Source organism: Chionomys nivalis, chromosome 15 (assembly GCF_950005125.1).
Source record: "Chionomys nivalis chromosome 15, mChiNiv1.1, whole genome shotgun sequence".
In the NCBI taxonomy this organism is placed as follows: Eukaryota; Metazoa; Chordata; class Mammalia; order Rodentia; family Cricetidae; genus Chionomys; species Chionomys nivalis.
Window position 1 is genome coordinate 34,954,673 of NC_080100.1, and position 18,207 is coordinate 34,972,879.

Here is an 18,207-nt window from a genome sequence, read left to right on the forward strand (position 1 = left end):
AATAAAAAACAAACAAACAAACAAAACAACAACAACAAAAAACAAATAAACAAACAAGTCACGTCATAAAAGCATGTTTGCCATTCTGCAAACTGGCTCGAGGATCTCAAGCACTTGTTCACTCGTGTTTCTATGAGTGTCATGTACTGTACGCACAAGCGTGACTCATCCATGCACGTGTATGGAACAGATGCTGATTTCAGGTATCTTCTTAGATTGTTCTCCACATTATTTTTTGAGACTGGGTCTCTCACTGAAAGTAGAGTTTATCCATTGGCCAGAATGGCTGTCCATCAAACCCCAAAAGGTTTGATTTCATTGCTCAGTGCTTCACCACGGTCATCTTTTTTCTGGAGGTACCAGGGATTCAAACTCTGGTCCTGATAGTGTCCTCACTAAGCATCTACCCAGAGCAATTTGTTCATTCTTGTTCATGGATAAGTCTGATGTTTTTAACTTTCTAGGTCTTCTCACTTGGGAAGATTTTATTTTATTTTTTTAAGGTTTACTGAAACAGGGTCTGATAAAGCCCAGAATGGACTTGAGCTTATTTAGTTGAGGCTGGCCCTAACAGTCTTGCCTCAACTTCCCAAACGCTAAGATTACAAGCACTCACTAACATGCCTGGCCAAATTCCCCAATCTTAGATAATTGTGGTAGTTGGGAAACTTAGAGCTGTGCCTGTCTCCTGCAGTAGGCCTGTGAAAAGCACTGACTCCTTGGGGACTCTGGCCTTCTCTGTAACTGTGCCAGGTGTTGTTTATGTCAATCAATCTCCGGCTGCTAAGCGTTTGGGACTATAGTGCAGTAAATGGCAGCAGGCAGAATTCAACTCAAAGTTCAGTAAGAAGCACCTTTCCCAGCAAATCTCAGGAAAAACGAGGCTGCCAGCACGAGCAAAGTGCTTAATATATCAACATGAAACAATCATTCAGAATGCAGTTGGGGATTATAAGTATCTGTCCTTAATGCTTGCAGATAGGTGGGATCCTCACACCGCACCAAGGAACTTTTCTTTGCAACAGACAGGAATCATTACAGGAAACCACAACCAACCAAATTGCAGAGCTGCGGTGTCCAGTCCCAGCTGATACATCTTCAACACAACTCCTGCACCTAAGAAAGGCTCAGGGATCATTATGGAAGAGGGGCAGACACTGAGAACCAGAGAACAGGGAGTTTGCTGTTTGCTGTGAGACTGTGTGTCCTAGAATGTCACAGGCTATACTTTTGAAGTCTCACCAAGGACCTAACCATGAGCTGAATATGGAAGACACCGACAGACACGCTAAGATAGAAGGGGAAAGCTTAGATGGTCTCAGTACTACACAAAGAACTACAGGCAACTAAGAAATGCTGAGAGCCAGAGAAATAGTCTTCCCAGGGATATGAACACACCAATATGAAATGGTCAGCCCTGAAACCATATACACACAAGTAGTAATATACAGACTAAGCAGGTCCTACTTATGCATATAGGAGAGAGAGAGGGAGAGTACACACACGACAAGAAAAAGAGTCCATGAATCTGAGAGACAATGCAGGGGAGTGGGACAGAGGGTGGGAGGGTGCAAGAAGGGTTTGAAGGAAAGGGAAGGGGAAAATGATATATTACACTATAATATCAAAAAAGTTTTTTAATTTAAATAATCCATTCAACAGATGTTGTAAAAGGACCTGACAATTCAGGATTAATTTCTAATGAAAGAGAGACAATACCAGATATAAATAGATGAACACTGTCCTGCAATAAAAACCAAGTGCCAACATTATTCTTGCTGAGATCCTGTCTCAAAAAATAATACAGAAAGCAATCAAGGAAGACACCACTGTCAACTGCTGGCCGCCACTCACACCCTTTACCCCAACACACACAAAAAAACATGAGAAAAAAGATTGAAACTAATCAGACATTTGTAGCTACAAAGTTATCTGGAATCCAAAATAAGGGGAGGAAGCATACCTGTTCATTATCCCTGGTGTGTGTGCCTGAAGAAATTCTGTCTATGACTTTTTCATTTCCAGTTCTTAACGATGTCTCAACAAGGTACTCCTTGACTTTGTTCTCCAAAACCACATCAGGACGCCACAGTAACTGGTCTTCATTTTCATATGCTGAGAAAGACAATCCCATTAAACACATCACAAATGGTGAACACATCACAAATGCACAGACTGTGCCTCCCCTCCCTGATCGAGCTTACTGCCTGGGACAGGAACTCAGCAGCAGTGTGAATGAATGCTGGGAGAGAACAGCCTTTCGCTGGCACAAAAGAAACAGAACTGTTTAGCCTGACTATCTGGGCACAGTGATCAGAGAATAAAGCTATTCTGGAAGCTGGATTTACTGATCATTAGAGGGTTTTTCACGTCTAGTTAAGTACAATAGTAAAACCCCATACTGGTATCTTGTTGTTTTGTAATAAGACAAACAACAACAACAAAACCCTGTCAAATTCTCTAACAATCTCTTTAGAATTTCCTCTTGGATCCCATAAATGACCTATGAACTTGCTAGGTTAAAATTACAAACTAAACAAAAATAAAAGCCAAAATATCAAATAATAACTTGATGCCTAAGAAAGATCTATTTTTCCTTTACAGATTGCTTTAGTTCAAAGTGAATTTTTATTTAAAGGAGGAAGCAGATTAATTAAGCCCCCTATAGAGACTTTAGAAGGGCTAACATAAGAGCAATAAAGTCTGCATCTCTTAAAATGACCCAGACACCAATGCAAGACCCAAGATTTGTGTTTGATTAATGTACTCTGCCACCCTACCCAAAGCTTCACTTTACACAAGAGTAATACTGAGGACCCAAGGATTTACCCGAGTAATTTCTTGGTAGCAGGACCAACATGTTCATGCTGTGAACTATGTAAGATAAGCACTCTTCTTCCCAGCTAGCAGGAAGTCAAGAATAAAGATGCCCATGCAGCATTAAGACCAACATCTCAACAGTAAGAAGACATGCAGGATCACTATATAGCACAGGCTGGAATCAAACATGTGAGCCCCAAACGCTGGGATGGCAGGTAGACCAGCACACCTGGTCAAGTCTCAGATGTCTTTTCTGGACAGGTTTCTAGAACCAGTTTCTTTAACTGAAGTTTTGGGCTAATTGTTGGAAACATCCAGGAGGTGCACACCTTCCCTCCTGAATTTGCAGGCTAGGAGTGTTGCTTCTGCTATGCTTAGCCAGAAGACCTGAGGCTACATCAGGCCTGGACTGTGTGACATGTGAACGAGGGAAGGATGTGATGTACTGAAGACCATCAGCTTTGTCTGCTTCCTCTGACACAAGCTTCTCCCATCAATCAGACAGCAATTAAGGAAATGGCGCTGCTAGAGGCTGCCAGAGCTAAAGACCCCTGGGTAACCAGCCTTAGTCTTTGGGCTTTTAAAAGGAGAGCAATGCAATATGGAGGAAAAGAGAAAAGCTGAGTCTGGGTGGCTTCCCAGGGGTGAACCGATGCATTTGGGAAAAGACCCAGTGCCCATGGAAATGGTCCAGATCTACGGGCCTCTCAAGATCAGCTACAAAGGTACATCTGCATTATAATCTCAACATCCTATGTTCTCTACATGCTCAGGACCAAACGCAGCTGAATCTACTACAGGTGAGGTGAGGTGCCACAGGAGAGGCATACAGAGGGCATTAGGGCACACTCAACTTCCTGCTCTTCCAGCAGCAGGACAAAAGCATTCCTCCTGGTTTCTTTTTTCTTCCAGAATTCTCTTTCTACAAGATTATGTTTGTAATATTCTCATCACTTTAGGTGACAGGACTGCCCACTCTCCTGAAGCCCCACTCAGGGCCAGGGTGCTACTTTTATAAGGACAAGGCTGTCAGCAGGCGTTGCATATACAGACTGGGAAGCACTGTGGGCTGGGCTGGGACTCCATGTCTTGTGACTACTGCTCACTTCCTTGTCTTTCTGAAACAGGGTCTTATTACTGTGGCCCTCCCTTCCTGCCACTGTCACCCAACGGCTAGGATGGTAAGCAGGCCCTACCAGGCCCCACCAGGCCCAGCTTCATGACTGCCTTTGATACACTGTGCCTGGACTCTGGAAGCTGCTCTGGTGATGATCTGTCTTTGCATTGTCTACGCTGGAACACAATCAGAGTTTAGTAAATGCAGGGAGGTAGGGTAGTTTGACCTCACCTTTCTCGTCACCACTGTACTCGCCAAGATAAGGGGGGATTTCTGCCTGATACTGTAAACCGATCATTATTTCCTACAGGAAAAGGGAGAGGTAAAAGCAATATAATTATAAAAAGCACTGAAAAGCAATCCCAAACAATATTCTTACAAATCAAAATAAATCTTATCACATAACAATAAAATTATCAAGTTGCTTTAGAAATTTTTTTTAGGATTTTAATTTATTTTGAAATATGTGTGTGTGGGTGGCGATGTGTGGGCTTCCTGGAGTAGGAGTCACAGGCAGTCGTGAACCATCCAACCTGGCCCTGGGAACTCAACTCCAGGTCAATTCTTCTGCAAGAGCAGTACTTAACTATTGAGCCACCTATCTAGCCTCATTTCAAAAATTATTATGGATTTTCATTTTATTTTTAATTATGTGTATTTATGTGTGCACATGCATGCATACGTGAATGGGCACAGAAGTCCACAGAAGCCAGAAAGAGAATCAAAGTCCCTCAAGCTGTAACTGTAGGCAGTTGTGAGCCACTAGACCTGGTGCTGGACCTCAACTCTAGTCCTCTATAAGAACATTATGTGCTTCTACTTATCGCGCCAGCCCTCACAAATGTTTTTAATTTTCTATTAGAATATAATGGTAACTCAATTTACCTTTCTCAAATCTTCAGGTGAGTTACCACTGTCTGTTTCAACATCTTCAATCTCTGATTCCTTATCTCCATCACACGTAGTATTTGCTTAAAGGAAAAAAAAATGCAAAAAGTCTTTGCAGCACCTAAGAGAATGCCATTTATATAGTAAAAACTTGTTCAGTGAGGAAGACTCACCTCACTGTCATCAAGCCTGCTTCCACAGCTGGCAGCTGCCACAATGACAAGACACTGGCGACACTAATACCTTAAAGTGTATATTTTCCTTTTAATTGGAATAATAATAACCAGTCATGGATGAAGAGACTGGAACTAAAAGGAACAGTGTGATGGCCTGAGAAGTGAAGAGAAGCATGGGGGTCTGTTCTGACTGGACTAACCCAGGACTGCAAAGAGAGCTGAGGCCATCACAGCTGTTCCTGGACACAACCATGCATGTGTACCCAGACATATTAACTACTCAAAGAACAGATTTCAAGATAAATGGGATTGCAGTTGAGTACTTTTTCAGTCTAAAGCCCTTCAGGTATTACAATAAACACTAAACACCAAGAACTAAGAGGAAAAAAAATGAATCCCTAAAAATGAAAATACCTTTTGAGCACTGATTAAGTTTTCAAAACAGCTAAGCAGGGCCTTTTAACAAATCCCAAAACACAATCAATAACATTCTGTGGTTACCAGAGCAAACATAGGAGCTCTGGGAAAGGAAACAGGTAGCTTGTAAAACTAGGTGAGTGAGGGGATGCTAATACCATGTGGTCTACTCCGTCCCAATAACAAAGGCTATAATCCCATCCAGAGTACAATGACATTTTATGTACGCTATGTACTGAACACGCTATGACGTCCATCAGCAGGGGTTAGCACTCTTACATCGCAAAGGCCGAGGAAAGAAATCAGAAGTCTCGTGAGAAGTCACGGATGGGGTCAGGTCATCTGCAGAAGACTGGGTTTCCTCATCGTCACCCGACAATAGGTCTTTTGCTATTTCTTCCTGGAAGAAGAGGGAAGCATGCAAGTTAGGAAGATCACATCTTACCAGTTAATAGAGATGCCTTTCTGTTTTTATAACACACAATAACAAAGAACTGATTCATGACTTCTTAGTTCTGAAAAGCTTGAAATTCTATAACTTACTTTATGTGCATAAATACTAATAATATTTAATAATTAGCTATACACTTAATATACTATTTTAAATTTTTAATGACTTATCAAATAAGAATAACATGCGATTATACACTTGAACTACTTGCCTACTTTGTGGGCATGCAAAGGATTTACTGGAAGGCGCAGAACCAATTTACAGTGGATTTTATCAAACAATCTGCTCCAGTTTAGCACAGGAGTGTGTGTCTACAGTGTTAAGACAGGAGTCAGAGACAGGAATTCAAGAGCTCAGGAGTTCATGGGAAGTTTGAACAATACAGTTAACTCAAAACACAATAAAACAACAACAAAATACAACTTCTAAATGGCTAGCAATTATATGTTTTCAAAAAAAAATTTTAAATTTAGAAATATCTCCAAACTCTACTTTCCCAATGATTTAAAAACTAACTGGTGACAGTGCTTAGAAAGAAGCAATTTTGATTTTTTCTTTTAATGTGCACATTTATCTGTTTAAGGGTGTTGGATGCCCTGGAACTGGAGCTACAGACAGTTGTGAACTGGCGAGTGGTTGCTGGGAATTGAACCCGGGTCCTCTGGGAGAGCAGTCAGTGCTCTTAACTGCTGAGCCATCTCTCCAGTCCCACATTTGGATTTCTACTAAAGTGCACTGGTATACAGCAGGCATGAAGAGTGTGACAAAATCATTCACAGGAAGAGGTTAAGAGACGTGGATTCCTGAAGCCTGACAGGCAAGGGAAACCTCTCAGGAGTCCCATGTAGAGCTACGGCTGCGCATTTCTCCTCAGCAAGGAGTGGACATCCCTATCGCAGCTTGTATAAGACAGGTCACTATGGCCTTAGCTGCTGTGACTCCCAGGACCCAGAAACAGAACTCGATGTCTAAGCCACCTTGGTGTGCACACTTCTGGGAGATTTGTTAACGAATGTTTTCATGTGTTTACAGATCAAAAGTAGTTAAGGCAAAATCCATTAGATACAACATCTAAACAGAAAAATACTGGAGAAGAATGGAAAAGCTACTACTGTTCAGAAGTATAAGATCAAAGTCAAATGACCTTTAGACCAGCCACCAAAATAATAGTAAGTTTATATTTCAGAATTAGAAAATGCTTTACGAGCCGGGAGGTGGTGGCGCACGCCTTTAATCCCAGCACTTGGGAGGCAGAGGCAGGCGGATCTCTGTGATTTCGAGACCAGCCTGGTCTACAAGAGCTAGTTCCAGGACAGGCTCCAAAACCACAGAGAAACCCTGTCTCGAAAAACCAAAAAAAAAAAAAAAAAAAAAAATCTAACGAAAGCAGACAATGACAGTAATCCCTGAACTTTACAGTATAAGGACTGTACTTACTTTGTCTAGAGTCATGTCTGGTAGTTCGTCCGCAAGTTCACTTGGGGGGCTGTTGGCACTGGAATTTGTAACTGTCGGAATTGTAGATTCATAGCCGTAGAATGCCAGTAGGTCTTCTAACGGCATATTTCCTTCCTAGTTGAGCAGAGCACAGACATAGACTCAGCAAAGCCATAATCTGAACTGTGGGTAAACTGCAATGCTCTTAAATGTATACAGCACAGCATCAACCACGGCCAAGCTTTAGGTTTTCTTTGTGTGCTGCTGTTGGAAAATACTAAACCTGGAGCTTAATTAGTGTCTTAATGAAAGCAAACAGTTCCAACAAACCAATCAACTGATCAACAGACAACTTCACATCATTTTTAGCTTGTTTCTTTGCAGTTAAGTAACCGTTCACCACTTGGTTTCTTCTCCATGTTAACTGAAGACTCCAAAGGAAACCTTGGCTGAAGCAGCACCAGCAATATTTATAATAACGTCTGAACTCCAACCATCCTTTCTATGTTCTCAGTTCCCAGTGCAAACCCCAGTCCCGTAAGTCTGCTTTGGCTGCAATACTCTATCCCATATGCTGACCCTTGAACTCTGTCCACAGCTGATCATGTACTTCTTGAGCATACTTGCTTTAACCAATACAATGTATAGAATACTCATGACCACATTCACAAACAACTTCCAGATAAGCCTGATAACTTACGTATTGCTATCAGGCTACATCAATTAAGAGAGTTCTTCCTAAAGTATGCTTATTGGTTTAGTTTTCCAGAACTTCAAGACAGACAACTTTGTCATAGAGTACACTGTGTGGAGATGCTAATGTGGAGCATATAAACAGTGTTCATGGAGACCGCAAAGTAAGTTAAGCACTGACAATGCCTACAGAGATGCTAGAGATCCACCAGGACCCACAGGGAATGTAGGCGGAAGGTCCCTGAACTCTGGTTTCACCTCCATAGATACAGAACTTAGGTATACCACTGAGCGTGACCACACACAGAGCTCAGACTAAGCCAGGTGGCACAAGCTAATTCATAAATGTGAAGTCAGCCCAAACTGAGATGAACGGTCAGAACAGAGAGAAGATTACCCACAAGGGAAAACCAGCATGGCTATTCTTTGCACGACCTCAAGAACCCCAGAAAGGTAACCAGCACCCACTCGGTGTCTCCAGAGCATCCCCTCTGGCTCTTCTCACTGCACTGTGGCAGGTGACTGGGCTGCACTCTTTGCCAGCCACCTCATGCTGTCTGCAGCAGCATTTCTCCAAGACTTCACAGGTGACAGCCCTCGGTACGGGGGCGCCTGCTGCTGTTCCTATTTCCCTGATGCGCTACCATATCCCTTACCGACTTCTAGGTACTCTAGTGAAGGTTACTAGACACGGGTATAGAAAATTAGAGAAAAACCCTTTCTCTGAAGGAATTCAGTGCTACGGAGAGAAAAACAGGCTAACTGCCATACAACATAATGGCTGAGATGCCAGCTCGGAAGCTGTGCTCTGAAGCAATACACCCAGAGAAGGGACCTGACCCCAGGAAAAACAGCATGAGGAGGGGTGTCCAGAGGACAGACAAAGGCTGCACCTCAGGGTGTGATTCACCACGAGTGACAGTGACTGTGTGTCAGGAGGTCGATAGCTACTGGAACGAGGCAGAGGCCTTTCCTTTTCACAGCTTAGTCTCAGACTGGGAGAACCAACGACACACAGACATGTAGCTGCTGACTGTGATGAGTGCAAAGAAAAGGACCCAGAGACAAAGAGTAAGGCTGCAGTCCATTTTCACTGAGTAGCGGAGAGAAGACACAAAACGATCTCTGGCCAAGGCTGTAAGCATGGGACGGAGTTAGGCCAGTGGCAGGCATTCCCACCAAAGGAAAGGACACACCCGAAAGCTTTCTCACTAAGCTGTGTGGCTCTAGCTCAGTGGGATGAATGAAAAGTGACTCAAAAAGAGAATGGCAAGAGTAGCAAGGACAGATCAAAAGGGCCTCATGGCAAGGAAAGAAACCTGGACCGTATGCCAGAGAAATGAGAAGTCACCGGAGAATAACAAAAACAGGAGGGCCAGTGTGAGGCTCAACACAAAGGCCCCTGCAGCCAAGTCTCACTGAGTTCAGCCTGAGAAACACATGATGGAAGGAAAGAACAGACTCCTGCAAAATGGTCTCTGCAACATGTACATAGGTGTGAGTACAAATGCACACGCGTGCGCACACACAGAAACATAAAACATGGTTTTGAAAAGGAGAAATATGACAGAATTTCTCCTTAAAATACTGAGAAGTTGCATGCAGAAGTTGTGGAGATACATGGAAACTACTGAGACCCTCATGCTGGCTTTGAATACTGATGACGTCTAAAGAGAAGTAAAGGGATGAGGTATGCGCTGAGGTGGAATCAAGGGAGTTATTAAAGTGGGGATGATGGGAGCAGGGACAATTCTCAGATCTCTCCTTGAGCAAGGGGTGGCGACTTTTAGAGGGACAGAAAATCAAGGGGGAAAAGCCTTGTGTTTATTTTATTTTATTTTTAAGGAAATCTATTTAAGAATTTTACAGAGGACACAAGTTAGGCTTGAGAGAACTACAAGACATCCAAGAAGAAAAGTCAAGTTGGCCAGGAGCCTGGAGCTCAGAGAATCTGGCTGGGCTAGAGATATAAATCTGGTATTCATTAGCATCAAGATGATATTTAAAGCCTTGAGAGTTGATGAGATCACCTACAAAAAGGGCAGAGAGAAAAGAGAGGAGTCCGTGCTTTATTGGAAAAACTTCAGAGACAGGAGTTTACAGGCAATGGGGTGCAGCTACAAAATCTTAAAATGGGGTTTTTATTTTAGAAATAGTGTTCCAGACCAAGGAGAATGAAAACCTGAACTAAGAAACAGAATTACTTCTGTAACATATAAGAGACGCAAGTAGTTTTTTAAGTTATATGACAGCAGGAAGAAAGCTCTATGAGTGTAAAGTGTTCAGGAACTCTGGCCTGAGAAGTCAGCTAGTTAGCAGAGCCGCAAAAGCCGAGGCAGGGTTTAGGATAACAATGATGAGATTTAAGGAAAAGTGGAGTGTACTTGAGTGAGAGACCACGAAAGGGCGAAATGAGTGAGAAGATGTGGGGTGAGCCCATGGCAAAGGAAGATTGAGGTGCATGAGGAGGGTGGACTAGGGAAGTAGGACTCTACGAGTGAATGAAGAGGTGATACTGAGAGATCGAGGTGCTCCTTGTGGTCAAACAGCGGAGGGAAATCAAGTGAGAAAAAAGACAAATTACTTGCACGAAAGCTTTGCAATCAATACCGGTCAAAGGGGAATCCAGTTTCTGAATTATTTCATGAATGAAGTTTCTATTAGAACTTAGTGATAAAACGCTGTTATGCATTCCCTGAAAAGCTGAATTATTGAATCTCAAGGTCTCTGAGAAAGATCTGCGATGGCTAGTCCACCTTACAAAGTTGATCCAATCGTGCTAGGGACAGCCTTTAGTAGAGCATATACTTTAGAGTCACGGTGTGTGCTGACTGCTGACCGTCACCTTGGGTTTATAACCCACCTAACCCTACATCTCCATTTCCTTACCATAAAAAACAAAGACACCATTATTTTAATCTGATGATCATGTTAGACATTAGGATGCACCCCACTACCTACCACACATTCATCTATGCTATTTCTTACTCAATAGGCTATCTTACAATCAAAACGGGAAAACAACAGTTGACAGGCATCTGATAAACCAGGCGCACTGTTGGGCAGGTGAACTCAGACTGGGTATAATGAGGATCAAGTTTAGCACCTAATACAACATCCTGTAGACCTCACAAAAAACACATATACAATCTTTAAATTTTTTTTTTTAAATCACACAAAGTTTAGTGGGAACAGATTTTTTTCTTTAAAGTTTCTTATTTATTTAAACTTCTGCATTCTTTGGAAATTTTAAACATTAAAGGAGAATCTACATATTAATAAAATCAGGACTGATAACAACCTTTTAAAAGAGTTAGATCCAAATCTAGAACTACTAAATTAAAACCCTGAAAATCAGATGAAAAATCAAAATTTATGAAGTTGTGATTAAAGCCTTACTTTGCTGTAACTAAACGAATAACAACTGAACCCCAGCCACTAAAGGAAAACTGATTTGGCATTGCTATTCTTATTTTCCATTCCATATGACCAAAAACTTGTTGCACTAAAATACATGCACAGTCAATAATCAAATTACTATAAAAATAAGTCTTTCATATATTTTTTGAAAACATTAATACCCTATCACTAAAACTGTCAAATATACTAATGCCTAAATTGTGGCTTCAATATTTAAGATCAATATATTAAGTTGTATAAAAATAAGTAAGTGTAAAATCTCATCTGGAAGTAGTAGGAACTCAGAGCCTCTCGGCCACTGCACAAGAAAAGAAAGATCTGCCTTCTGAACAGAGACACAGCTCTTGGGTTGTCAAAAATTTAAGATCATTATATTTTGCAAAAATGCAGAAGCATCTAAATAGAGACACTGATAAACTCTAGAGACTACAACAGCATACATTTCTTAAATGTACAAACTCAGAGATGGGTATCGAAAAACAAACATGTAATTACCAGCATGTATTAAAAAATAAAAAGCACGCTGGGTGGTGGCGCATACCTTTAATCCCAGCACTCAGGAGCCAGAGGCAGGCGAATCTCTGTGAGTTCAAGGCCAGCTTGGTCTACAAAAGCTAGTTTCAGGACAAGCTCCAAAGATACAGAGAAACTCTGTCTTGAAAAACAAAAACAAAACAAAACAAAAAAATTATAATAATAAAAGCACAAAGAGAGGGACTAAGCATTTTTAAGTTGGAAAGTCTTTCTTATTATTGATTTGTTCTTGTTTTTCTTTTTTTGATTTAGACGACTGTTTCCCTGTATGTTAGCAGAAAGGAAAGACTATGGTACAGCCCTGCTTCACCAAGACTGAGGGGGTCATATGTTTGCCTTCCAAAGAAAACAGAAGCACAAGAGGGATAAAAACTCGGGCGACTAATATTATTCTCTATTATTCCTGAAGGCTTTTGTTACTGTGAGCCGATTAGAAATCTTCAAATGATGTTAATTTATATCAAGGTGACCCTATGGAAGCCTTTCACTATAGCTCTAGTGTAAGCGAAGGTTTAAAATTCAGTTCATTTGAATTTATATTGACTTTGGGCTTAAGAAGTTGTGAACTACACTCAATCTAGCCAAGTTTTTAAAAGATGACTGGAGGGTAAAGATGGAATATTAGCAATTTACATTTGAAAGTATGTAAAACTTGTTCATTTTTCTAGCAGTACCCTACCAATTCCAAGTTCTCCGAAGGAAAAGTATTTCTCCTATTCTACTGCACTGCTAAGCTAAAGTCAAGTTTGATCCTCAGTGTTCTGAGTAGCTGAAAATCAGCTAAGAGATAAAAAATGAAATGAAAATGTCCTAACTAGGCTACTCTCAAAATGAGAAAATCAGTATTATTTTATTAAGTTAGGTTGAAAAAGAAAGATACATATAGTACTTTTATTTCAGAAAGATTCCAAAAGAATTTACAAGGCTTCTAAGTCTTTATCAAAGTTTGTGTTCTATAATGCTAAAGTAAATCCATTACCTTTTCTAAGTCTTCAATTTCAGAACTGAAGTTTTTACCCTCATCCATCATCTCCTCTTCTTCAAGAGTTCTTTCATCATCATAGTCATGGACCAGCATCTCAGCCGTGGGGTCAAAATCATGATCCTCCGAAGACAGAGACCCAACTGGAAGGAAACACACCGAGTCATTTCACACACCCACGGGGTTATTTACAAAAGAAAATAAAAATGTCTGTGGTTTTTCCAGTTGCTTTTGATATTTATATGTGGATTTTATTAAATGAGTTTACTATACACTTTATGGGCTGTAAAGTAAGACTCTGTGGTCTTGAAAAGCTAAGCCAGCAGAAGAACAAGGTAGAGTACTCACAAACACTTTACAGGCATGTAGGCCACGAAAAAGAAAACTCAGAATAGTAATGAAATGATTTCAGCAGCAGGGTCTGAAGACAGTATCGGTCAAATTTTTTATTAGTTAAATTCATTTGCTTAAAATAGCAAGGGCTGGGCATGTAGCAAAGTGGTAGCATGGCTGCCTTCAATACTCATGGCCTGGGTTCAATTCATAAAAATAAAATCAACAAACAAAATGGCAAACTGGCAGAAGAATTAAGTTTCCAGGAATGGGAGACTCCCCAAGAATCAGCCAGCAAACTGAAGCTAACATTTCAAACAGACTATATAATTTATAATAATTCTAAGCCTAGACAAAGACACAAAACTAAATAGAAATTTTGAAACAAATTCAACTTTCTGTGAAGCAGCTACATAACAATTTAGTTTATTAAAAGCGCGGAATCATTTTTTTCACAGAGCAAGAGTATTTCAAACTCCCTAGAATTAGTGAGACAGACATTAAAATGCAAGCCCATGCTCTGGATTCCTAAGAACTTTTTAGAACTGTGTGAAGGTAACAGAAAATCCTATCTGAAGGTTTTGGAAGACATCCCACTGCAAGTAGCTACTGTCAATAAAATTTGTCTATAACACTGTATTATTATTATTATTATTATTATTTGAGTTCTTTTCGAGACAGGGTTTCTCTGTGGTTTTGGAGCCTATCCTGGAACTAGCTCTTGTAGACCAGGCTGGTCTAGAACTCACAGAGATCCGCCTGCCTCTGCCTCCCAAGTGCTGGGATTAAAGGCATGCGCCACCACCGCCCGGCTGTATTATTTTTTTTTACTATAACATCAACAGATTGCAATAAATAAAACCCATTATCCAAAAGAAACAAAATTTATGGAAAGCAGCATTTTCTCCATTTGTTTTTCTCTAGTGTTGAATGCAGGTTTGATCAGTGAAGCTAAGAGCATGGGAAGAAAGTAATACTGAAATCCGGGGGTCAGAGGTGGATCAAAGAACATTCAACACAGGTTCCTATATTTTTAAGCAAACTATTATTATTCTAAAATTTCAAACATTTAAGTTCCATAGGAGATCATTACCAAAACAGTGAACTAGGCCAAAATGTTCATGACGGAGAGGCTCCAGCTATAACCCAATGTTCCCGAGACTTCTAACCATCAGCCCTCCTATACACACAAGTAATATGAATTTCCATGAGACCTTATTTGCCAGCATGTTTTTGTTAGTTCTTTAAAGCTTAAAAAAAAGTAGTATATGCTCATTTTTGTTGAAGTAGATATGGCTTAATTTACTTTTAAAGAGAAAGGTGAATATTTACTAACTAGTTCAAAACCAGAACACCCACCATTATAAGTTTTCTTTCCTGAGAAACATCTGTGGTATGCTAAAATGCCAGGAATAAAACAAAAGGCTCTGAAGATCTACTCCTGGCTTTGTCCTTGACTTGAGACCCAAGGCAAGGCATTCAAAATGTCTGGGTCTAGCTTGAGGTTTTCATCTGTGAAATACACAGAGCTAACAAAGATGCTCTGAATCCCTTCCTGGGCTATAAGTCTCTCCAAATATTGGCTAATTCATTAAAAACATGGTGTAAGTGTCTGTTTAGATATCAAAGCCACATTGCCTTTTGGATTTTTATTTAAATTGTGACTTCTTAAATTCAGACAATAATGAAAAATGGAAAAACTACATCATCAACCAGATGGTGATAGTCCTTCCCTGAATTTATTACAAAAAACTGCTTGTCTCAAAATTAGGAAAATTGTAAAAACACTTCTTTACAGATACAGACAACAATCTTAAAAATAACCACAAATTCCTTCTACCTTGTGTTGATCAATTTTACTACCTTAAAAGACAATCAAGTAAGTCTTTGAACGTTACCTAAATACAAAAACTAAGAATGCAAAGCAAGTGGTTTGTCCCCTCCACGGCAGCAACTAAGGAAAGTCTTGGGGGAGCTGGGGATGATGGAAGTCTCTACACAGAAAAGGAAGAAAAAAGTGCATACACTCCATTACTAACTGGGTGACTCTCTGCAAAATAATTCCAGTCGCCTCCTTGTAAAATAAAGGGATGGACAACTCCAGAGGCACCTTTTCTGTACCCTACTGGATGAGACATGGGAGCTAAGAAGGAAGGAACTGAGAAACTAAAGCATTTTAGCAGATGGGGAAAGATGCCACAACCTCTCTTACTATGTAACTACACCTATGCAGATTCCAGGGGCTGCTTCTTTTATCGGATCCCCACAGAGGCTTCTGACTTCTGGACTAGATAAGCTAAGATTATCTTGGTTCAAAACAACCACATTAACACTTTTCTGGGCAAAACTTGGAAAATGTGTGTTGCTTTTTTTCCTTTTATTATTAAGAGAGCTTTACCTAACTCAATTTTCAATTTAAATACAATACAGACATTTCTTGAGGGACAAAGTAAAGGAAAATGGAGAGTTAAATTAATAATCTAAGTTGCCCCCAAGTTCTAACAAATTAAAAGGACAATTTATTTTAAATAAACAAAAATAAAAGCTAAACTGTTAAAATTTGTGGAAAGTTGACTTGGGATTCACTATTTCCAGCTTGGAGAAAAATAAGCAGGAAAAAAAGCTATGTGAGATTAAAAGACACTTAACTTTAAAAAAAAGTCTGTCTGCAGCTTTGTAATAAGGTTTTGGGGGTATTTTTTTCAACATGTACAGAGAATAAGAGCATAAATATTTCTTCCTCAAACAACGTAATTACCAAAACTCTTTAAGATCCAAATGATGAACAACTCTCAGGATGAATTTCTGTGTGTGCAAGATCCTTTTAGCAACAGATCTTTGAGTCCCCATTTCTCATAGGGACACCCCCCCCCCGGAAGAGGTAACAAAGTGGAACAAACCTGGGCTCGAACTTCCAAAAGAAGCCTGGGAGAGAGAGAGAAAAGAAAATTGTGAGGTTGAATCGCATAGCAAGGGAAGGAGGCAGCACAGGCAACAGGGCGCAGAGGGGGCGGAGCCGAGCGCTCCCAGGCAGCTGCCAAAAAGTGCAAGACGTAGCTTCGCTCCAATCGCTCCCGGCCCCTTTCGGGCCCCCTCTTGGCTGCCTCGCCTTCCTCCCCAAGTCCCCAGTGTACAAACTCGCAGACACGGGACGAAGGCTGGAGTTGAAACAGGCAACTCCAAGCCACAGTTCGGAGCTTGGCAAGTTACAAAGCCGACAAGCTGAAGGCAGAGCTAGTCGGTTCGCAGCATCAGTCCTTCATCCCGGGCATCTCGAGAGTCGTCGTGCCTCCCCCCCACCAACACATACACACAGCTCACCCTGCTCTCCGCTGGCCCCAGGGCAACTCCTCGAAGCCACCCCTTTTTCCCTGGAAGGGTCTCACCTCTGAGACCCAACCTGCCCTTTGGGGCGTGGATGCCCCAACTCCAGGGTTCGTCCACTGCCCCACGCGTAGGCCTGCTAGACCAGGACACTGGTCCCCAACCCAAAGCGGGAGACTCCCCCCCCCCCAACACACACCTTACGGGGACCGGAGTCACGGCCCCCGGGTCTGGGACGAGCCGGTTCCTCCCCGGGTAAGCGGTCAGTCTCCGGCTCGGCCCCTGCCTCCCTCGCTCTTGCCCAGCCCCGGGGGCTCCCGTCACTCCACCCCCTCCCCCAGCTCCCCGTCCCAGGGGAGATGGCCCGGCGGCTCCGCTCGCCCGGCCATCCTCGTCCGGCTCGGGGTAAAGGGGCTCTCGGGCCGGCGAGGGCGTCGAGGTGTGGGTCGGTCCCTGCGCCCGGGGACGCCGCACACCCTAGGTTTCGGGGCAGGGAGTCCAGCTCGGCTCCCGCTGGCCTCGGAGCCCCGGCCAGGAGGGGCGGCGGGGCGGCCGGAGAGCCTCGGGCCGGGCCGGCTCACTCCGGCGGGGCAGTGGCGCAGCCCGCTCTCGGCGCTGCAATCCGGTCGCCGACGGTGGATCGGCAGCTCTCCACCCACCCTGACCCCGGGAGAAGGAGCCGAGCGAACGGCAGCCCGCGTCAGCCTCCCCGGCCCCAGCCCCAGAGCCTCCCCCGGCCCGAGGCTCACCGCCGCCGCCCGGCCCCACCGCCCGGCCGGCTGGGGTCGGAGCCGCCGCGGCCTAGTCCCGAAGGGAGACCGCTCCCGCGCCCGCTCCCGCCCCCCGGCAGCCCCGCCGCGCCTTCGCCGCCGCCCCGCGCCCCCGCCGCCGCCGCGCCGCCTTCCGAGGACCCGCGGGAGGAGCCCAGGGTCTCAGGCTGGCTGCGGGGGCTTCGGGGGGCCGCCCGGCTCCCGCTCCGGCACGGCCGCCGCTGCCCGGTTTCTCCGCTCACCTCCGCCATATTGGTACCTTTAGGGCGAACGAGCAGCGCCGAGCCCAGTCCCCGGATGGGGCGCCTGAGCCAATCGCAGCCGCCGCCGCCGCTGCCGCCGCCGCCGCCGCGGCCCGCCAGGCACCCGCCCGGAGGCAGAGGCGGCTCGGCCCCTTATAGGGCAGGCCGGCCCGCGACGCCCCCGGCCCGCTCGCACACCCACGCCGTCCGGCGCTCCCGCGGCCGCCGCTCCTGCACGCGCCCGCCCCGCGCGCGCCCACGGCGCTCTGCCTCGGCCGAAGTAAAGTTGCAGTCGAACTGCGGGAGGACGGATAGGCGGGCGGGCGGGCGGGCGGGCGCGGGGATCGGCCGGTGCAGAGGAGGGCCCCGAGCCGGCGGGGGCGGGGGAACGGCCGGGGGCGGCGGGGGACTTGGAGGAGGAGGGCTCGACCGACTTCCCCGAAGTGAGAGAGTCGGGGATGGGAAGCGAGCAAGTAAGTGGCTGATGCTGGACGGCAGAGGGAGAACCGACAGGGTGCACGACGACCCGACCGACCAGGCACCTGCAGGAATGGAATGAGCATCGGCGTTCACTGGCGTGGAGTGAACTGTGGAAGTAGACGT

General features: G+C 43.9%; 1 protein-coding gene across 1 annotated transcript in view; it reads right to left on the reverse strand.

The window, feature by feature from the left end:
• Nucleotides 1-17,616, reverse strand: part of Mier3 (MIER family member 3) — a 28,046-nt gene extending 10,430 nt beyond the window's left edge. The window contains exons 1-8 of the mRNA XM_057789917.1: nucleotides 17,605-17,616; nucleotides 16,169-16,193; nucleotides 12,933-13,078; nucleotides 7,307-7,441; nucleotides 5,698-5,818; nucleotides 4,823-4,908; nucleotides 4,169-4,241; nucleotides 1,964-2,115 (exon numbers count right to left, since the gene is read on the reverse strand). Of these exons, the coding sequence (XP_057645900.1) occupies nucleotides 1,964-2,115; nucleotides 4,169-4,241; nucleotides 4,823-4,908; nucleotides 5,698-5,818; nucleotides 7,307-7,441; nucleotides 12,933-13,078; nucleotides 16,169-16,193; nucleotides 17,605-17,613 (747 nt within the window). The 5' untranslated portion in view covers nucleotides 17,614-17,616. The remainder of the gene's footprint in view (nucleotides 1-1,963; nucleotides 2,116-4,168; nucleotides 4,242-4,822; nucleotides 4,909-5,697; nucleotides 5,819-7,306; nucleotides 7,442-12,932; nucleotides 13,079-16,168; nucleotides 16,194-17,604) is intronic.
• Between the last annotated feature and the right edge of the window lie 591 nt (nucleotides 17,617-18,207).